The following is a 17,042-nucleotide window of genomic DNA, read 5'->3' on the forward strand; positions in this document are numbered from 1 at the left end:
TCTTTAAATTTTTTTTGAAGCCTGTATTTATGAGATTTTTCCTGAAGTTTCTTTCTGTAAATATATATTTCACTATTAATAGCGAATTACATCTAAACTCGAACTAGTTTTGTTTTCAAAAATATCATAAATAAATTAAATTATGTGTTAAAATTGATTTTAAATTTTATTTCATGTTCAGTTAATAAGTATGTTAAGTAATTAATTTGTGGACTACAACTCTGGTTAAGATTTACTATTGCTTCATACTGCAATTTTTCTGAAAACGAAGCTATTTTAAAATGTTTTACGAATAATATTTTTGTAATGTTATGTAAAAATATTTCTGATAAAGTAAAAATGAAATTTATATTTAAAATTTAAATAGTTTTGCAAAATGAAGAAAAATTTAAGTTAACCTGTAACTTTCTTTGTCAAGTATGACAGTTGAAAATACACGTGAGGAATTTATCTTCTACTTTGTATTTATAATAAATTTTTAAGTCGAAAAATATTACAAATTGAATGTAGGGTGACCTGGGGTAATTCCTGATCAAAAAATGTAAACATCTATTTTGTGAAAAAACTATTCAAGGTAGAATTTTAATATTTACTGAAAGTTTAGAGACTATATGAGATGAGTCCTATGCTACCTTCTTTTGTTTGAAAATCTAATTAGAATTTAAAAGATTTAAAATTTTTGGTGATCAGGAATTACTCCTTCTCTTGATCATTTCTGGGGTAATTCCTGATCACTTCTGGGGTAATTACTGATCATCAGTTTTTATAGTAAAGGGACTGTTTAAAAATAATTATACAATGGTAATTAACAAATAAGACATCAAGATCAAACAAATAAACCAAAGAGATATGTTTAAGCAGCTAATCAAACTATTTATTTAAAAGCAAGAGTAAAGATTAACACTTTAAATTTTCCAGCCAACTCATTCTCATGTTCTGCTGGAATATAAGAAAGAGTTCCCACATAGGTTACTTTTGCAGGATTTTTTAACTTCATTAAGTGAGAGTGTAAAGTTAAGTAAATTATGTCAACAGCTCTGACAGCAGCTCTCACACTGAAATTTTCACTTTCAATCATTAAAAGAAATTCACTAATTTTGCTTTCTAGAAGCTTAGTATCCTTTTTAGGCTTATAATTTCTCTCCATTTTTATATTAGGCTAATTTATAAACTTAAAAATTATTCTAACAATGTACACACATAAAATTAAGATAGAAGCAAGGAAGATAAACCAGAACACATTTCTTGTATACAGTTAAAAACAAATTTTGTGATTACAGTTAAAATATATTTTATAGTTGTTCCACTTAATAAATATAAACTGCTATTTCAGAAAATACAATTAGCTATTTTTTATACTATTTATAAGAAAAAATGACAATGATCAGGAATTACCCCAGTGATCAATAATTACCCCATGTTTACGGGGCAACATTTGATATAGTTTCCTATAATTAATTATAATGTTTACAGTAGATGTGAAATGATATTGAAATCATGATATTGAAATATCCCCGGCGCCTGGATGGAAGGTCTCTGAAGGCTGTGACCTTATTCGAATAAACTTGGCTGGCCATTCGGCAAATTTATGCAATCTCATTTTTTCTTAATCTTTTTTTTTTATAAAACTCAAATAAAATTAGTAAATATTACACATTTAATAGCATTTTTTTAAAAAAAATTGCGATGAGAAAAAGTGTGCTTAATTATCCATAGTTTCAATTATCAATTTAACAATTATCTCATTTTTATTTCTTTTATTTGCTCTTTAAAGTATCATTTGCAAAAGAATAAATGAAGAAGTATGACAGTTATTTTGTAAATGCGGTTCAGTAATGATTAAGTTGAGAGTTATATGAAGCTGAAAAATAGTTATCAATTGCTAACGTTTAATTTTAAAATACAAATAAATTTCTACAATGAAAAGACTGTCAAAGCAATACATATTGAATGTTTAGTTGTGAAAGTATTTTTGATTGTGATTATCAAAGAAAGCATACCACTATGACATTTGCATGTTTATTGAAATGGAGGAATCTTCAATTTCTTTATCTGCTGTGAGAAAAAATTGAAAGAGCAAACTATTTTAAAGATAAACATTTTTATTTTGTTCTCCTAATGTAATATTTAATCTCCTATTTAATTTATCGAATGGAAAAATTAGCAATAAAGCCAAGTTTAATTTCTCTATGTCTGCATTAATGTTGTTCATTTTTTTAATTAAACAAATAAATGTATTTTAAATAAGTTTTAATTAATTTACAATTAGTTATTTATTAATTTCTTTAACTTTTTGACATGTTTTTGTTTAAATTAACGGTTCCCAAAGTATCCTGTTTCTATTCTTTATATAACAGCATTAGCCAGTTATGCAATTATTCACTATTTCATGTGGTTTAGTACTGTTTCAAGCATAGTCATTTTAAAATTGTCATATTTCAGATCAGGGTAAAAAGGGTTGTTGGTTTGTCCTGTTTTAGGTAGCGTGTCTTCAGATTATCATGAATGTTTTTTATGGTATACTGGGCAATACCACTTAATCTTAAAAAGCATCTATGTAAGGAATACTAGGAAATGTATACTCTGCACATATAATACCAGACATTTCGAGACATTTTGTTTTGAATCCTGATTGAACCTAAGTACACTGCTTAGTTTCATATATATATATATATGCGGTAGCGCTTTGCGCTGTCGTGTCACAGGCAAGCAAGGTCGACTCAGCCTTTCATTCCTTCAGTAGGTCGATAAATGAGTACCAAGCATGCTTGGGAACTAAACACTGGGGGTTCCGCGTTCGGCTGACCGGAATATCTGCTCCTGCACCCCAGAGCCCAAGGTCAAGAAAACTGAGATGGGCACAGTAGGCCTTGGCCCTCTATGGGCTGTCACGCCACTGAGTTTAGTTTTTTTTTATATATATATAGTGGCTTATGCATAGGTGGCTATGAATTGTTCCCTTTCCTCTTTATATGACGTTTCTTTCATGTTACCAAAATCTGGTGACCAATTTTTAGCTGGAACTTATACAGAAATTTTTCCCTAATATTTTTATCTAGATTATTTTTTTTAAAACTCTTTACATGTTACTAGTCGAAAATTTTTTTTGGCAATAAAGTACTTTTGACTATGGATGAAATGCATGTGTCAATATATATGTCCTTAAATTCTAAACACATTGATTTCTCTTTATTATAGTTATCTTTGCTGTACTCATTTCTAGTTGTATTGTTACATCTAGTTTTGTACTGAGAAGGATAATGTGCAGCATTCTATTATGGAGGAAAAAACAAGCATCAGTGTCAAAGATTTTTGATAGATTCTTCATTCTAACGATTATTCTGTCCATTGCATTCTATTCCCTTCTGTTTCTTTTCAATCAAGAGGTATTAAATTTTCTAATTTATTTTTAATTTGTAAAATTGAAATGTACCTAATAATTTTATCACTCATTGTATGTTAAGTTTTAGGTTATTTGAATATATTTTAAATATATACTATTTATGCTTAGCCTATTGGTTGTGAAATTAATTTGGAACATGCCCGTTCTATGTGAGATATTATAAAAGTTTCTTAAAAAGCAAAAATTAAACCTAAAAAATTGATTTTTTTTCTTTTTATTTCTGTTTAACGCATAGCTAAATATGTGAACTAAATATTGTAAACTGTGAAAAGGAAACTTATTAAGCCATAACATTTTAAAATTTATTGCATGCAGTGTTTAACACATAACCAAATATGTTTAACTCATAACCAACTAAAACTTACATAAATAGGATGCAAGTAGCAAATTTCTTTGAAACTATTCTGGAAAATTATCTTTAGGAAAATAGGTTTCTTGACCTGGAAGTAATAATTTTTTAAAAAAGCAGTTAAATTACAGTTTTAAACTTCCAATAGGAATTTTAAATTTAGATGAAATAATTAAAATGGTTTAAATTAAAATTGAATTTTTCTAATTAAAAAAAAATCAAAAAATTATTCTTAAATGAAAAATTCAGTTTAAAATGAAAGCAATAATGTTTGATGATTAATTTTTTGTTCTTTTTTTTGTTTTGTTCTGTAGTCAAATATGGTAGATGAAAATTTCTTTGATGAGATCCAAGAAAATGGTTGGGTGGAAATATTAGTCAACAATCCTGTTTCAGCATGTTTTTTCCTTGGATGTGTGATAGCTATTATTTATTGTGTATGTTGAATTTCATTTTGCATTAACTTTATTACATATCTTAAAAAATCTTTGGAGTGATTATCCTCTTCTATCAAATATGATTGTCACTAACCTATGCCTATTCTTTATTTAGTTTGAATGGTATTATAAAATCTGAAATGATTGGTTTTCATTGCTGACTTATTTTTAATAATTTTATTTTCTTTCATTCTATTATGTTAAGATGGTAGTTTTTTTTTTTTTTTTTTTTTTTTTAATGAAAAAAACTCATCTACAAGTTTTACTGAGGCACTAGTCAGTAATCCTGCTGCTCCAGTAGTTTTGGAGTGGTTCCAACATTCGAGCACATTACTTTCTCCATATTGTTATTCATTTGCCTGTTTTTCAACTTGCACAAATAAATATCATTAATATCATTTATATCAGTTGAAATCAAAGTTATGAGGCTTAAATGTCATACAATTAATTTTCATTACTACTTACATGACAATAACTGTTCCCTAACCATACTTATAATAACTGTCCAGGAGTATGATAAATATAACTGTTTATAATCAGCATGTCTACATTTTCTATCAGACACAATTATGAAATTATAATTCAATAGGAACTCAACTTAGTGATTTCAGTAATCAAATCTAAAATGACATATAATTTTACGAAAACGATTTCACAAAACCAAGAAATTTTTTCAACACGGTAGACCCTAATTTATTTTCATCTTCATAATGTTTACAATTTTGCAAAATCAGAAACAGACATAAATTTGAAACCAACTAAAAAATGAACGTTTTTCTTATGAGAGTCAAGATGATGACCTCTTTTGGCTGTGTTAGGTATTTTTATAAATTATTTGTTTTAATAATCAACAGAAAGGCATAAAATTATGATGTAGTGAAAATTTGGATAAGTAAAGAAATATGAGCCTCAAAGATGACGTGTATCTTCAAAAACATAAGAAATGGCCAAAAATGATCAAAATTACTCCAGAGGTGCTTCTAGTGTTAAATAATTGTGTCCAAAATAATTTTTAAAAGTTGGTGGTTAATACTATATTATCACAAATTTGCTAAAGGAACTTTTATTTATTTTTATGGAAACAAAAAAATTTTCTTTGTTCAGTGTTCTGATATAGTTGCGTGAATAAGTTGTGAATAGTTGTTATAGCAGTTGTTATATAGAAGTTATGTGAAGCAGTTGTGATAAAGTTGTATGATAAGTGTAAATTTCTTATCAATATTCATACTCTTTAAATAAACAGATGAGTAAAACTAACGATATACACTTTCCCAACAACTTCTCAACTAATAATTCCTTTTGTATGGAATCAAAATTATTCTCTTTGTTCAGTATTCTGTTACAGTTCAAGTGTAAAGTTTTTTTATTATTGTTTATGTACTTGAAATGAAAGATGACTGAAGCTAAAAATTACCAATTTTAATTAAAAAGGAAATGTGTTTTGTTTGTTTCAGATTGATAGCTGTGATACTTACTTAGTTCATTCTCAATCAGAAAATATAAATATTGGAGTAATGTGGGCTTACTCAGCTTTCAATGCATATTTTCAAGTGCTGTTTAGAGGTATGAAATAACTTGCCTTCTAATGTTTATTGGGTTCACAAAGTTACCTCTAAATTGAAAAAAAAAGAAAAGAAATATAAGTAAGCAAGACTCCCTAATTAAGATATGCAAACGGTCATGATTCGACCTTTGGAACCAGCCTTTTATATATTTAATATTATTATACGTTTTTTTGTTAATATTTTATGCAATTTTTTTTTAATATAAAGTTGTTAATTTGACATCATAGTTATGTTTTACACATTACTTTCTCACTTAAAGCTGTTTATAAATTTAGTTATAATCAGTATAAATTGTGTTTATCAATGAAAATTGTGTGTGTTAAGATCATTGAAAGTTTTAGCTATTCATGACTGATTAAAAGTCAATTTTGAAAAAATGATTTTTGTCATATTAATGTACAAAATTATACAAAAACGTTTTATCCATATTGTACTTTGATATTTTAGAAGATCGCTTCATGAATTTCAACCTCATAAAGATGGCATATTTTGAATTTCATGTAATAAATCTAGGTTGTTTTCTAAAAACTATATATCTGAAATGCCCACTCATTCTTCCTAAATTTAGATTTTACTGTTTTGCATGCTTAATTTGAGTCAATTTCATTGTAAATTCACATGGCTTTGTCGATTGCCTCTCTGTCAGTGCTGCTATGGATTTCAACATGATTTTTAAAATCCTAATTTTTTAAATATAATATGAATGATGACAACTTTGTTGTTTATGCATATGATTTTAAAAACTTTTGATAACCATCTGCTATGTCCACATGCTAGCGGGAACCTTTCTAATTCTTATCAGAAAAAGTAATCAAAGTATGTTTGCCTCAAATATAGTATTGAAAGTGATTTAGAGCTGATTTCACTTTCAAAATTTGATTTGCCTGTTCTGAAAGGTTTTATTTTACTATACAAAACTATATAACTTATTTTACTATACCTTGTTGTATTTTAGGACTAATAAAAAGATGTTTTTATTTTTTTAATAAATAAAATATTGTTTCCTGATTATGCTTTTTAATATTCTTTTTTTTTTGTCATTTCTCAAAGCTCATAAAAATTTATGGAGATAACTTTTTGTTCTTATAACTGCCATCAATAATTTTATTTTTTATTTTCTAAGATGTTGCTTACAGCACCATTTTGCATTATTTGATACTATTTCATGGTTGCCAACTCTTCCAATTTATTAGGGAGGCTCTCTAATTTTTGTTGTTGAGGCTCTCTAATTGAGGCTCTGAAAATTTACTTTTTTCCTATTTTTTTTTACCAAAACGTTATTCTAAAATTTTTTACAGTTTCTTTTAATTACAAAGTGTTTTTATTTATTCTGTTTTGTTATGACAGTTAAGAATATTATTTTGGTCTATTTCTACATTAAAAAAAAGATATAATTTATATAAAAAAAAAATTAAACTCCTAACTTCTTAGGTTTTCTTTCAACCTTACAACGTCTGAGAAAATACGTCAGAGTTGATAAAAAATTATATTTTGTCATAAATATTTTATGTATAATTTTTATTTTTCAATATCGAAAATGTAATAATTTTTCGAAACTGAACATCTTTAATTAAAATGTATTGATTGTTTTAATAGTGAACTTTTTAATTTTTTTCTTTACGTTCTAGAATGGTCTGAGTACACTAGGAAATATTTGCAATCTGGCAATCAATTGGATTGCATGAAATTGATTCTAATTTGCCCTCTTTCATGCAATATTGATAGTGCATTACATGAAAGATATGACAGAATATTTGAACAAGGTTATCTTACTGATGACATTGAGAATGATCAAGGGGCAAATATTAACAGGTTGTACAAAATACCTGTTTACAGAGTTGGAAATGAAAAAAATGTAATTATTTTTTTGGAATATTATATTTCAATTATTGTATTGTCACAATATATTTTTTAAAATATTATTTACAACTAAGCATGAAATTAAATACAAAATAAAAATAGAGAATTTAAATATTTTATTTTAAAGTTTTGTATTCATTTTTATTTTATTGACGTGTTGTGTGCTATTGATGTGATGTATGCTAAAAAGCAAGACACATTGGACAAACACTAGAGGATATCAGCATGAACATTAAAAATAGAACTTTTTCACTAGTTTTTGATTAGTAGGGAAAGCAATATGGTACATCATTCTGACAAAAAAAAAAAAGGAATATTTGCCTTTTATTACTATTCTTCATTGTATTTTCCATTTTCATTATTGTGGAATTTCACAATTTTCACCATTGCGTGTTTAATTGTGGAATCGACTCGGTAACTACGGAACTTTGATAATTCTATTAATTTAAGTAGGAAGGTATCTAAAATCCAGAAATTTTGGAAATCTGAACCTTACAACCCCCCGAGCATTTCAGATTTTCGAAGTCGTACTATATATGCTATGAATAGGATGATCTGTTAAGTGAAACTTAAATTTTCGCGTGTATTGCTTTTGAACCAAGCTGCAATGAAAGTTGTGGGTGGCACTTATACACTTATAAGCATTTGAATTTTTTTTCCAAAATCATACTCTTAATATAAGAAAATTAATCTGATCTATAATATCTATTAATCTATATGTAATCTATATGTAATCCAAATAACACCATTATAACACAATCAAACTTTTATATAACAATAAAAAGTTTTTCTGACAACAAATTTTTTCGTTTGATTGTAAGGGTTCCATTAATTAAGGGATTCCTCTTTTGAGTTCCACTTAACATTATTTTGGTTACCATGTAATGAATTCATTTAGAGAATTAGAAACAACATATTTTTTCAAAGATTCTTTTATTATGTTTACAAAAATTTTTTCCAATGTATCGGCAATAATTTGGCATGCAAAATCATTCTTTTGATAAAGAAGTTTTGTTTTTCAAATTTATTGAATATCCATCAGATTAAGAAAAAGTTATCAAAATACGAAACATCTTTATTTGAGAGTGAAAAAAAGAAAACTTTTGAAGAGGTTATTTTATTTAATCTATCAATTATCTCCTAAACAGTTGTAACACTCCTGAACAGTATCCAAAACAGTTGGAGAATAAAATTACGTTTTGCATAAAATTACGTTTTGCAAGACTTTTTTGTTTGGTAAAAAATTTGTGTTTTGGGAAATGTAAAAACAAATGTTGGTTTATATGCTGAATGCACTCAAAAGCTAAAACAGAGGATCCTCTTGTTGTAGACTTGTTTACCAAAAAATGATGGCATACCTTTATTAAATCTAAATCCTTTGTTATGATAAAAAATTCCTTTTTTTTATATTTTACTTTTAATGTTTGAAAGGTATTCTTGATATATTTTTATCTTATTTCTGCTGCTATAAAAAATGTGTATAATCTCAAGTTTTAAGGATTTTATTACAAAGATTCTTCTTATAACACAAACCTTGAAACCTGAGGCTGTGCCTTATGTAGAACTACTATTAAACACGACGATATATATCAGAAGCAGATCATCATTAATGCTTTAAAATATATTTTTAATAAGACTACTTTAAAACTGAAAAAATCTGCACCAAATTATTTATTATTTAAAGGAAAAAAAGCTAAAATTATCAGGAGCATAGAAATAAAATCCAACAAATTTTTCAATTTTCGTTTGATTTAGAGATTGTGAAGTTAATGCAGTGTATGGAGAATTGTGGTTTATAAAACTACATTAAATAGATTGTCTCCTGTATATTGTTCCCTCATGTTGTGTGAACTGGGGTATGGTATTAAAGCTTAATCCATAATTATGTTTTATATTATTTCAGTCTTTTTCTTTGATTGCTCAGTTTCCCAGTTCACTTGGTACATTATGGCAAGTGAAAGAATCCATGCCTTTGCATAAGTGGCTGTATCATAGAGATTCTTTCATTTTAACCCTCAAGAAGCTCTTGAAAGATTATCCTTGTACAATATTAGAATATGATGGTAAGAACAATTTAAACTTTTAAGAATTGAAGAAATAATGTAACTTGTCTAATTATGTAAATCCTAATATGGATGACTACTTGTTAAAAAAACAAACAAACAAACTACTATTTTAAAAGCAACATGAATCAATGCTGACTGTTTATTAATTATTTAGAAATAAGTGTTTCAAGTTATTTGTTTTTATTTTATTCTAAAGACTGTAGGTTTATTAACAATAAAATTTTTTATAAACAATCTTTTATTAAATTTGTATTTTTGTTTCATTTAATATTTTTTTAAAAAATTTCCATGGCTCAGACTTACAGGTAAAGAAAATTGCTATTCGCATAAAAAATTTATAATTGGCCATTAATAAATTTTTTTTTACAAATATTTCTTAGTACACTGGAAAAATCTTTCTTCTTTAGTAAATAGCAATCTTCTCAATAATGTTGGCTAATCTGGAAGTTGATGATATGATTTATTTCGTCTGGTTTTTGTAATGAATAGGCTACTGTATTCGTGGTTATTTTAAAGAGCATCAACACCATTAATCTATAATTACTATTATAGGAAACAGATATTTTTTAAATAAACTTGAACAATGTGAATAAAGCAATTGCTGAATTGTGCTTTATTCACAATGTTTTGTTTCATTCATCAAGTACACTTTATTTTCATTTAGATATTTTTATTGCATTCTCTCTCTTTTTGAATCTTGTCCAATTATGTAGCTTCTTTTCTCTTCTAATACTGTATTCTAGTTGGTTTAAAAAAAGATTTTTATTCTGTTAAAGTGTGCAAAATTTATTTAATCACATTTTTTAAAGCTAAATACATACTTTAAGGAACATAGTAAATAACTAGTAATTGTTAATCCTTTGTTGTTACGTATAAGTTTAACTCTGTTTTGTTCAGTACGTGAACATTTATATGTTATTGTTAATTTAGATAAATCCTGTTATCTGTGATTATTACTTCTTATTTGCTAGAAAAAATGATTGTTCCATGGATATTTACAATTTTATGAAATAAAATTATTGTAAACTGTTATTATTTACAATAGCCAGTTTAATAAAATGTAATAAATTTGTCTTATTTTCGTTTAATCAATCAATTTAGATTGTTATTATTTATAAATATTTATTTCTGACTTTCATGCTAACTGGCTCCCATGATATTAAAAAAAAAGTAATCTGAAAAATTATATGAATTTTGCTTCGTTTTTATTGACTTGCTTTTTGTGTTTGAAATGATGGGAATCAAAATTTCGATCTCTTTCTGACTAGCTAGACTTGGTTTTTGACTGTAACTATGTGCTTAGTATTAATATAAATTGGAATTGTTTCCCGAATGCTGCAATAGAGTCATTTTACTATCAAACAGAATTTAGGGTCAATTGAAGTTTTGTCTACTTTCCAACTGCATAAAAATTTCCACTGGAATTTTATACTTGAAGCCAATACAATTGTTTTCTAAATGGTACAGGAAATATATTTTGCCCTCAATCGAAATTTGACAACTTTTCCTGAATATGCTAACAGACTAAAAACTGAAAATATTAATATATATATATTTTTTAAAAACAAACTGCAGTATCAAAGAGAGTAAAAAAAAAGAGAAAATAATTATATTTTCATCAGATTGAAAACTAAAAATGTAGGGTGCATCGTTTTCACAATAACGTTTTTTTAAAAAAAGTAATCTACATAATGTTTTTTATTTTTGGTCTTCAAAAACTTAACAATTTTCTCCTTTTGAGTTCATTTTGATAACATAGTTTTTAAATTTTTTATTTTCTTGCATTGTTATATTAACCATTAATGTTAGTAATATGCAATATATGAACTAAAGTGTTTAAAATATTATACTATACTTAAAATTAATATGCAACTGTCTGATTATGCATTATAGCCTGTTACATACACTAATCAATTATCACACACCTATAAAAGTTTGAATCCTGTTGTATATATAAATATATATCTTTAAAGAGTCAGTTTTACTTTTTACAATTTCACTCTTACTTGAACTTGGTAAAATGATTAAGATAAAATTTAAATAAGTCTTAAATATGACATAATTTAATAAATCCTTGTTTTAATTTCAGATACAGTTGAATCTTCTCAAGAACCATTAGATAAATTTCTAATTCATAAGTTGAACTTAAGACGCTGATTTTAATTCATGGGATAAATAGCGTATAAGAATGCCACTGTTCTATTTAGCTGCTCCAAAGATATTTTTTATGATTACTGTACAATTACTTTGTACTTAATGAAAAAGAACTTGAATTAACTTCAGTTAATGGTACACAAGAAACTAATAGATGTGGTAAAAAAAATGCAAGAAAGGGATAACTTGAAGAGTAAAATTTGTAATACTTATGAGTAAAATATTATACAGTACAGAACCCGTTATCCGGAAGTCAGAAAACCGTAGAACCAAAATACCGGAACGAAATTCGATACATTTCCCCGCCATTTGTTAAAAAAAATGTTTTATTCCTCATAAGATTTTAGGATTTTTCTCTCTTTTTTGAAAGATGTTTACCTTACCATCATTTTGGAAATAATCATTAGTGTATTACTTCATCGTTTTTTCTTTTTTTTAAGATTATTTCCAAATATTTTTTTATTTTTTAGTTGGGTTTAACAATAAAAAAACGGCTTTTGTAGCGATTCAGAAAACCGGAAAAATCAGTTATCCGGAATAGCGATGGTCCCGATCGTTCCGGATAATCGGTTCAGTACTGTACTTAGCTAATACATATAAGGGCTTGTTCTGAATAGTAGCCACAAATTAAACTCTTTGAGTTTGCCTCTACAGTGATGTTTTTTTTTAAGTTTCTCATGGACTCTAACTTGTCTACTATTTTAGTATGCAATCCAATATGTGATAAGCACTAAAAAATTTTATGGTTTTCCTTAACTGGTGTAACATATAGCATTAATAGTGTTCTTTGATTTTCTTTTCGCATTGAAAATAAAAGCCACTGTGTGGATTTTTTGTTTACAGTGACAAAAGAACTTAAATCAACAGTACGAACAACAGAAATTAAACATCAATGCGCTTGCTTTAAATTATTAGCAAAGTTTTATTTTCAAATTCTAACTCCATAGGCTGTTTTACTGAAAAAAAAATTATCTGGATTTTTTAACTTTACAATTTACTTAAAAGAAATGCAAAATTATAAGAACTTTTAAGAAATAGGTAATTTCGATTGCTAATTCAAGATTTTTCAACGTAGATAAAATGAATGAAAATCAGTGAATTATTTTAAATTTTTGCATATTTTTACGAACCCAAACAATACAGCAGCGTATTAATTACTCCGATAGTGAAAAATCAGATCTCAAACGCTTTTCGTTTTATCAAAATTGTGGCTGCTCTTGATATTGACATTTTGTACCATTTTCATAATTAGCTTACTGGATGCTGAATAAGGATCGACGGAATTTGAAATAACAGACTGTTTAACTGTTCATATCATGATTAATTAATATGTTGTTCTTTAAATAGAGTTTTCTCAAAAGAAGACAGAGCTTTCAAAGAACAGCCTTTAACCATGTGGTTGGCTTGAGCGTCAAACATGATACATTATTTTTTAGTTACTAATCTTATTGAATAAAATTCTGTTAAAAATATTCTAAAAAGGAATAGTTTTAGTACTTTAAATTAGAAATATTTCTATTAAATTTGTGTATTCGTTAGATTTTGCAACATTTAATGTTTGCTAATAATCTCGGTGATATTTCTTATTTGTCTTGCTATTGTATTGTTAATTATTAATTTTGCTGTTAATTATAAATGCCTTTGTATAAAATTTAACATGAAATCAGTAACGATTGTGATATGTGTGTATATTTGTTGTAGACTAATTGGAAAATCCAATTATTTGCAAACTGTGTAAACCATTTGTTAGGCTTTTTTATTTCTTTAAAATTGAGGTATTTTTGTAACAAAATTCTTTAGTAATGTTATATCATTTACGAAGATAACTCATCATATTTTTCTAAGCTTTTTTTATAAGTAATTTGGTATGTTTTCATATCCTATTTTCTCTCTCTATTTCTGTGCCAAATTCTTGTTTTTGTAATGCGTATTGTTTGTTTATAATGCTATGACTTCAAATTTAAAATATTGAGCTTTAAAATTTTACATTTGTTTTTTTCCTATTTTTTAAAAACTTTTTTTCCTTTTTGTTTTTTTTCCTTTTTTGTTTTTTTCCTTTTTTTAAAAAAAAATTTTTTTTTTATAGATTTATGTTTTTAATTTCTAATGTTACCTGAATTACTTAAGGCAATGCAAAACTCTCTATTTTAGTTGGTTTCATATTTTTTTATTTTATCAGTTTGAGGAGAGATAATTTACTTAGTAAATGTACATTTTTATAGTCAAAAACATTAGAACAAGTACATTTTATTTAAAAAAATATTTGTGTAGTTCAGTAGTAATTAATATATTTTAAAAACGTAAAAATAGTTTTAATTTTTTAAATGTACGATTTAACTTTTTTTTTCTTTAAGTAAAAATTTAATTGTTGATTTGTATTTACATTCTAAGTGCGCCTCTAATGTAACTTCAGGTTTTACTGAAAAGCTAATGTGTCAACAATATTTACGAACTTATGTTTTGCTTTGTTCCATTTATGAGATTATGAGATACCTCAATTTAAGCTGAAGTGTTTTGAAATTTTTTAATCATTGATTTTCGAATTATAATTTACAGTCAAAGTCAACTAACAAAATTAACTCCAATGTAGTTTCTACTAAAAATTTAAAAAAATATTTGTTTTGTTCCTCTTGATATGTAAATGTCATTTGTTAATTAATCATTTGTATTGAAAAATTGTTTTTGGCAAAATTGTTTTTAATTTTTACAATTTCAAAAATCAAATATTTTTGGTTTTAATATTTCCATGTTGTACAGTACTTAAAGTGTAGATGATTCAACAATTTTTTTTCAGAGTTTTATATATATATATATATAATCTGGAGATGTATTTATGTTTAGGCCATTTTAATACAGCTGTATGGGAGAATTTATTTCCCGTTTATCATTTTGTGAGTTACTTTATGCCCTGAATATTAAGAGGAAATAAAATGTACACCGATGACCATTTAAGTCAGTGTCCACCCTTTTTTGATTTCGAACAACTTCAGCTATCACTATAAATGTGGTGTTTAGGTATTAACCCAATAGCAGAATTTACGAAGTGAATCTGCAGCATTATTTTCGCATATACAAAATTATCTGCTACCCCAACACAGTCAGACAGTTATATTTTTATATATATCATATACACAGTTATTATTGTACAAAATTAAGCTTAATCTAACATGAAAGCAGTAAAATTTATAAATGTAAGATCCTTATGCTTTAAAACTTTATGTTTAAATTTAAGTTAAATTTTATCCAATAATACTAAAATAATGAAATGAATCCCATTAAAGTTAAACCAGTAATAAGGCGACAGAAAAAAACAATTCTTTACTTTCTGTTTCCTCCTGTGTTTTCTCAATTCAGCTTATTAATTTTTATTAGAAACAAGTTTAGAAATAATTTGAAAAAGAGTCTCAGTAATTTCCCCCATTTTTTTACTTCTTAAAAATAAAAAACTTAGATAAAAAGTAATTTGCAGACGTTGCTGCACTGGAGATTTCCTACTACCGTGGGTGTCAATTAGATGTGTTCTTTGCCAATAAGTTTCAGCAAGTTTGTGTTACAGTTATATATTTTTCCTGCATGTTCTGAAAAACACATCAAGATCAAATATGATGTTAAGATTTTTTTTATATTTTAACAAACCTGCGATAAAGTAAGAAATTTTTTTATGCACTGTTAACTATTTTTTTTCACTCCATTTAAAGTGAATTTATAAGTATAGAACTGATTTTTCTTGTATAGATATTTTTTTCATATACAGCCTACTCTCAATATCTCAAAGTTGAATGGACGCTGAAAACATTTCGAGATAGCGAGTTTTTGAGATAACAAGCTCAGAGCTTAATATGTTTTAAAAAATAGAAAAATATGTTCTAAAATAGTTCTTTAAGAAGTCGAGTTGTGAAACATAAGAATAACTACTAATAATTATGTATGTAATGATAGTTGAATATAAGTCTAAATACAGCAATGATAATTTTTAAAAGTAAGATAAAAACAATTATGCCATAAATAAAAAAGAATTGGTTTACAATAAACTTGCATTGGGATTTTTCCAAAAAAATTTATTTTCTATTTCGACATAACAAGATTTTGAGAAGAAACTCTTCGACATAGAAAATCAAATTAACATTAGGTGGATATGTAATGCCAAGGAGAAAAATATTTTTTTGACATAACAAGGTTTTTGAGATATAGAAGTTTGAGATATCTAGAGTATACTGTACTTAATTAACTGAACTCTCTGTACTATAATTTAAGATTGTAATTTATCGTAATAAGTATTAAACAGGAACTTGTTTTTAAAAAAAATTTAAGTTCTCAAAAATTATGGCTCTAAATATTAAGATCTAAGTACATAGACGTTTTGATTATTTCTTATTCATTTTCACTTACATTTATTGCATATAAATTTTTTATTTGCATGTTTATTAATTGCTCATTTTTTTTACGTGTAGATTCGTTATAAAAGCTCTTCTTAAATACTTATTTGAATTTTATGTTTGTACGAAATTGTTTGTGTCTTGTTGTTGTAATATTTGTCTTGTTTCCAAAAAAAAGAAAAGAAAAAAAAAAACGTTAAATAAAGAGCTTTTTTTACTTTGTTTACCAAGTGTTTCCTTGCTTTGTTTACTGTATCAAACATCAGTATGTTGTAACTGGTCATAATTCTTATCTGGGAACTCTGTTGCATTGAAGAAAAAAATTGCCAATCCATTGTTTAGAAAAATATTGGAAACTTTGTGATCACTTTTATGCCACTATCTATATTCAAACAAATTGATAAATCATGTAATAAAATGTAAATTATAGATATAATTATTTTGTTATCAAAACATAAATGGCAGAAAGTTATGAATATCTTAAATAAAGTGACATAGAAGTAAAAAGCAATGGCAAATATATAAAAAATTTTGTGACAAAATCAATGGTAAAATCAATAATCTCAAATTAATTGGGAAATGAAATTTATGTCCTCAAACGAACGATGTTTGTAAGGTTGTTTGTTGTGATTTCAAGTCAATCGGGCAGTTTAAAGTTCTATTGATATTGGGCCATTAGGTGAAAAAAGGTGTATGAAAACTACAGTGCACTGTAAAAAATTGTTGTGCACACCAAATATGGTGGCCTGGCAACTACTTTACGCACAGTGGTGTAATGAAACAGCGTTTACCAAGAACTAAAGATAGTTCTTAGTGTAGTGAAATACCAAGA

At 26.3% G+C, this 17,042-nt stretch overlaps 1 protein-coding gene across 4 annotated transcripts; it reads left to right on the forward strand.

The window, feature by feature from the left end:
- The first annotated feature begins 100 nt into the window (after nucleotides 1-100).
- LOC107439471 (uncharacterized) lies at nucleotides 101-16,436 on the forward strand. 4 transcript variants are annotated; one of them, XM_087160022.1, is made up of 7 exons: nucleotides 101-438; nucleotides 3,199-3,386; nucleotides 4,067-4,189; nucleotides 5,644-5,752; nucleotides 7,383-7,609; nucleotides 9,518-9,677; nucleotides 11,770-16,436. In XM_087160022.1, the coding sequence occupies exons 1-7, from the start codon at nucleotides 420-422 to the stop codon at nucleotides 11,835-11,837; spliced, it is 894 nt and encodes a 297-aa protein (XP_087016148.1). In that variant the 5' UTR covers nucleotides 101-419; the 3' UTR covers nucleotides 11,838-16,436. The 4 variants fall into 4 exon arrangements, with proteins under 4 accessions (XP_087016148.1, XP_087016151.1, XP_087016150.1 ...); XM_087160024.1 differs by having other exon boundaries at nucleotides 130-224; XM_087160023.1 differs by lacking the exon at nucleotides 101-438 and adding an exon at nucleotides 459-574.
- The last annotated feature ends 606 nt before the right edge of the window (nucleotides 16,437-17,042 follow it).

The sequence above is a fragment of the Parasteatoda tepidariorum genome, chromosome 3 (assembly GCF_982258835.1).
Source record: "Parasteatoda tepidariorum strain Cologne lab strain chromosome 3, Ptep-v5.0, whole genome shotgun sequence".
NCBI classification, from domain to species: domain Eukaryota; kingdom Metazoa; phylum Arthropoda; class Arachnida; order Araneae; family Theridiidae; genus Parasteatoda; species Parasteatoda tepidariorum.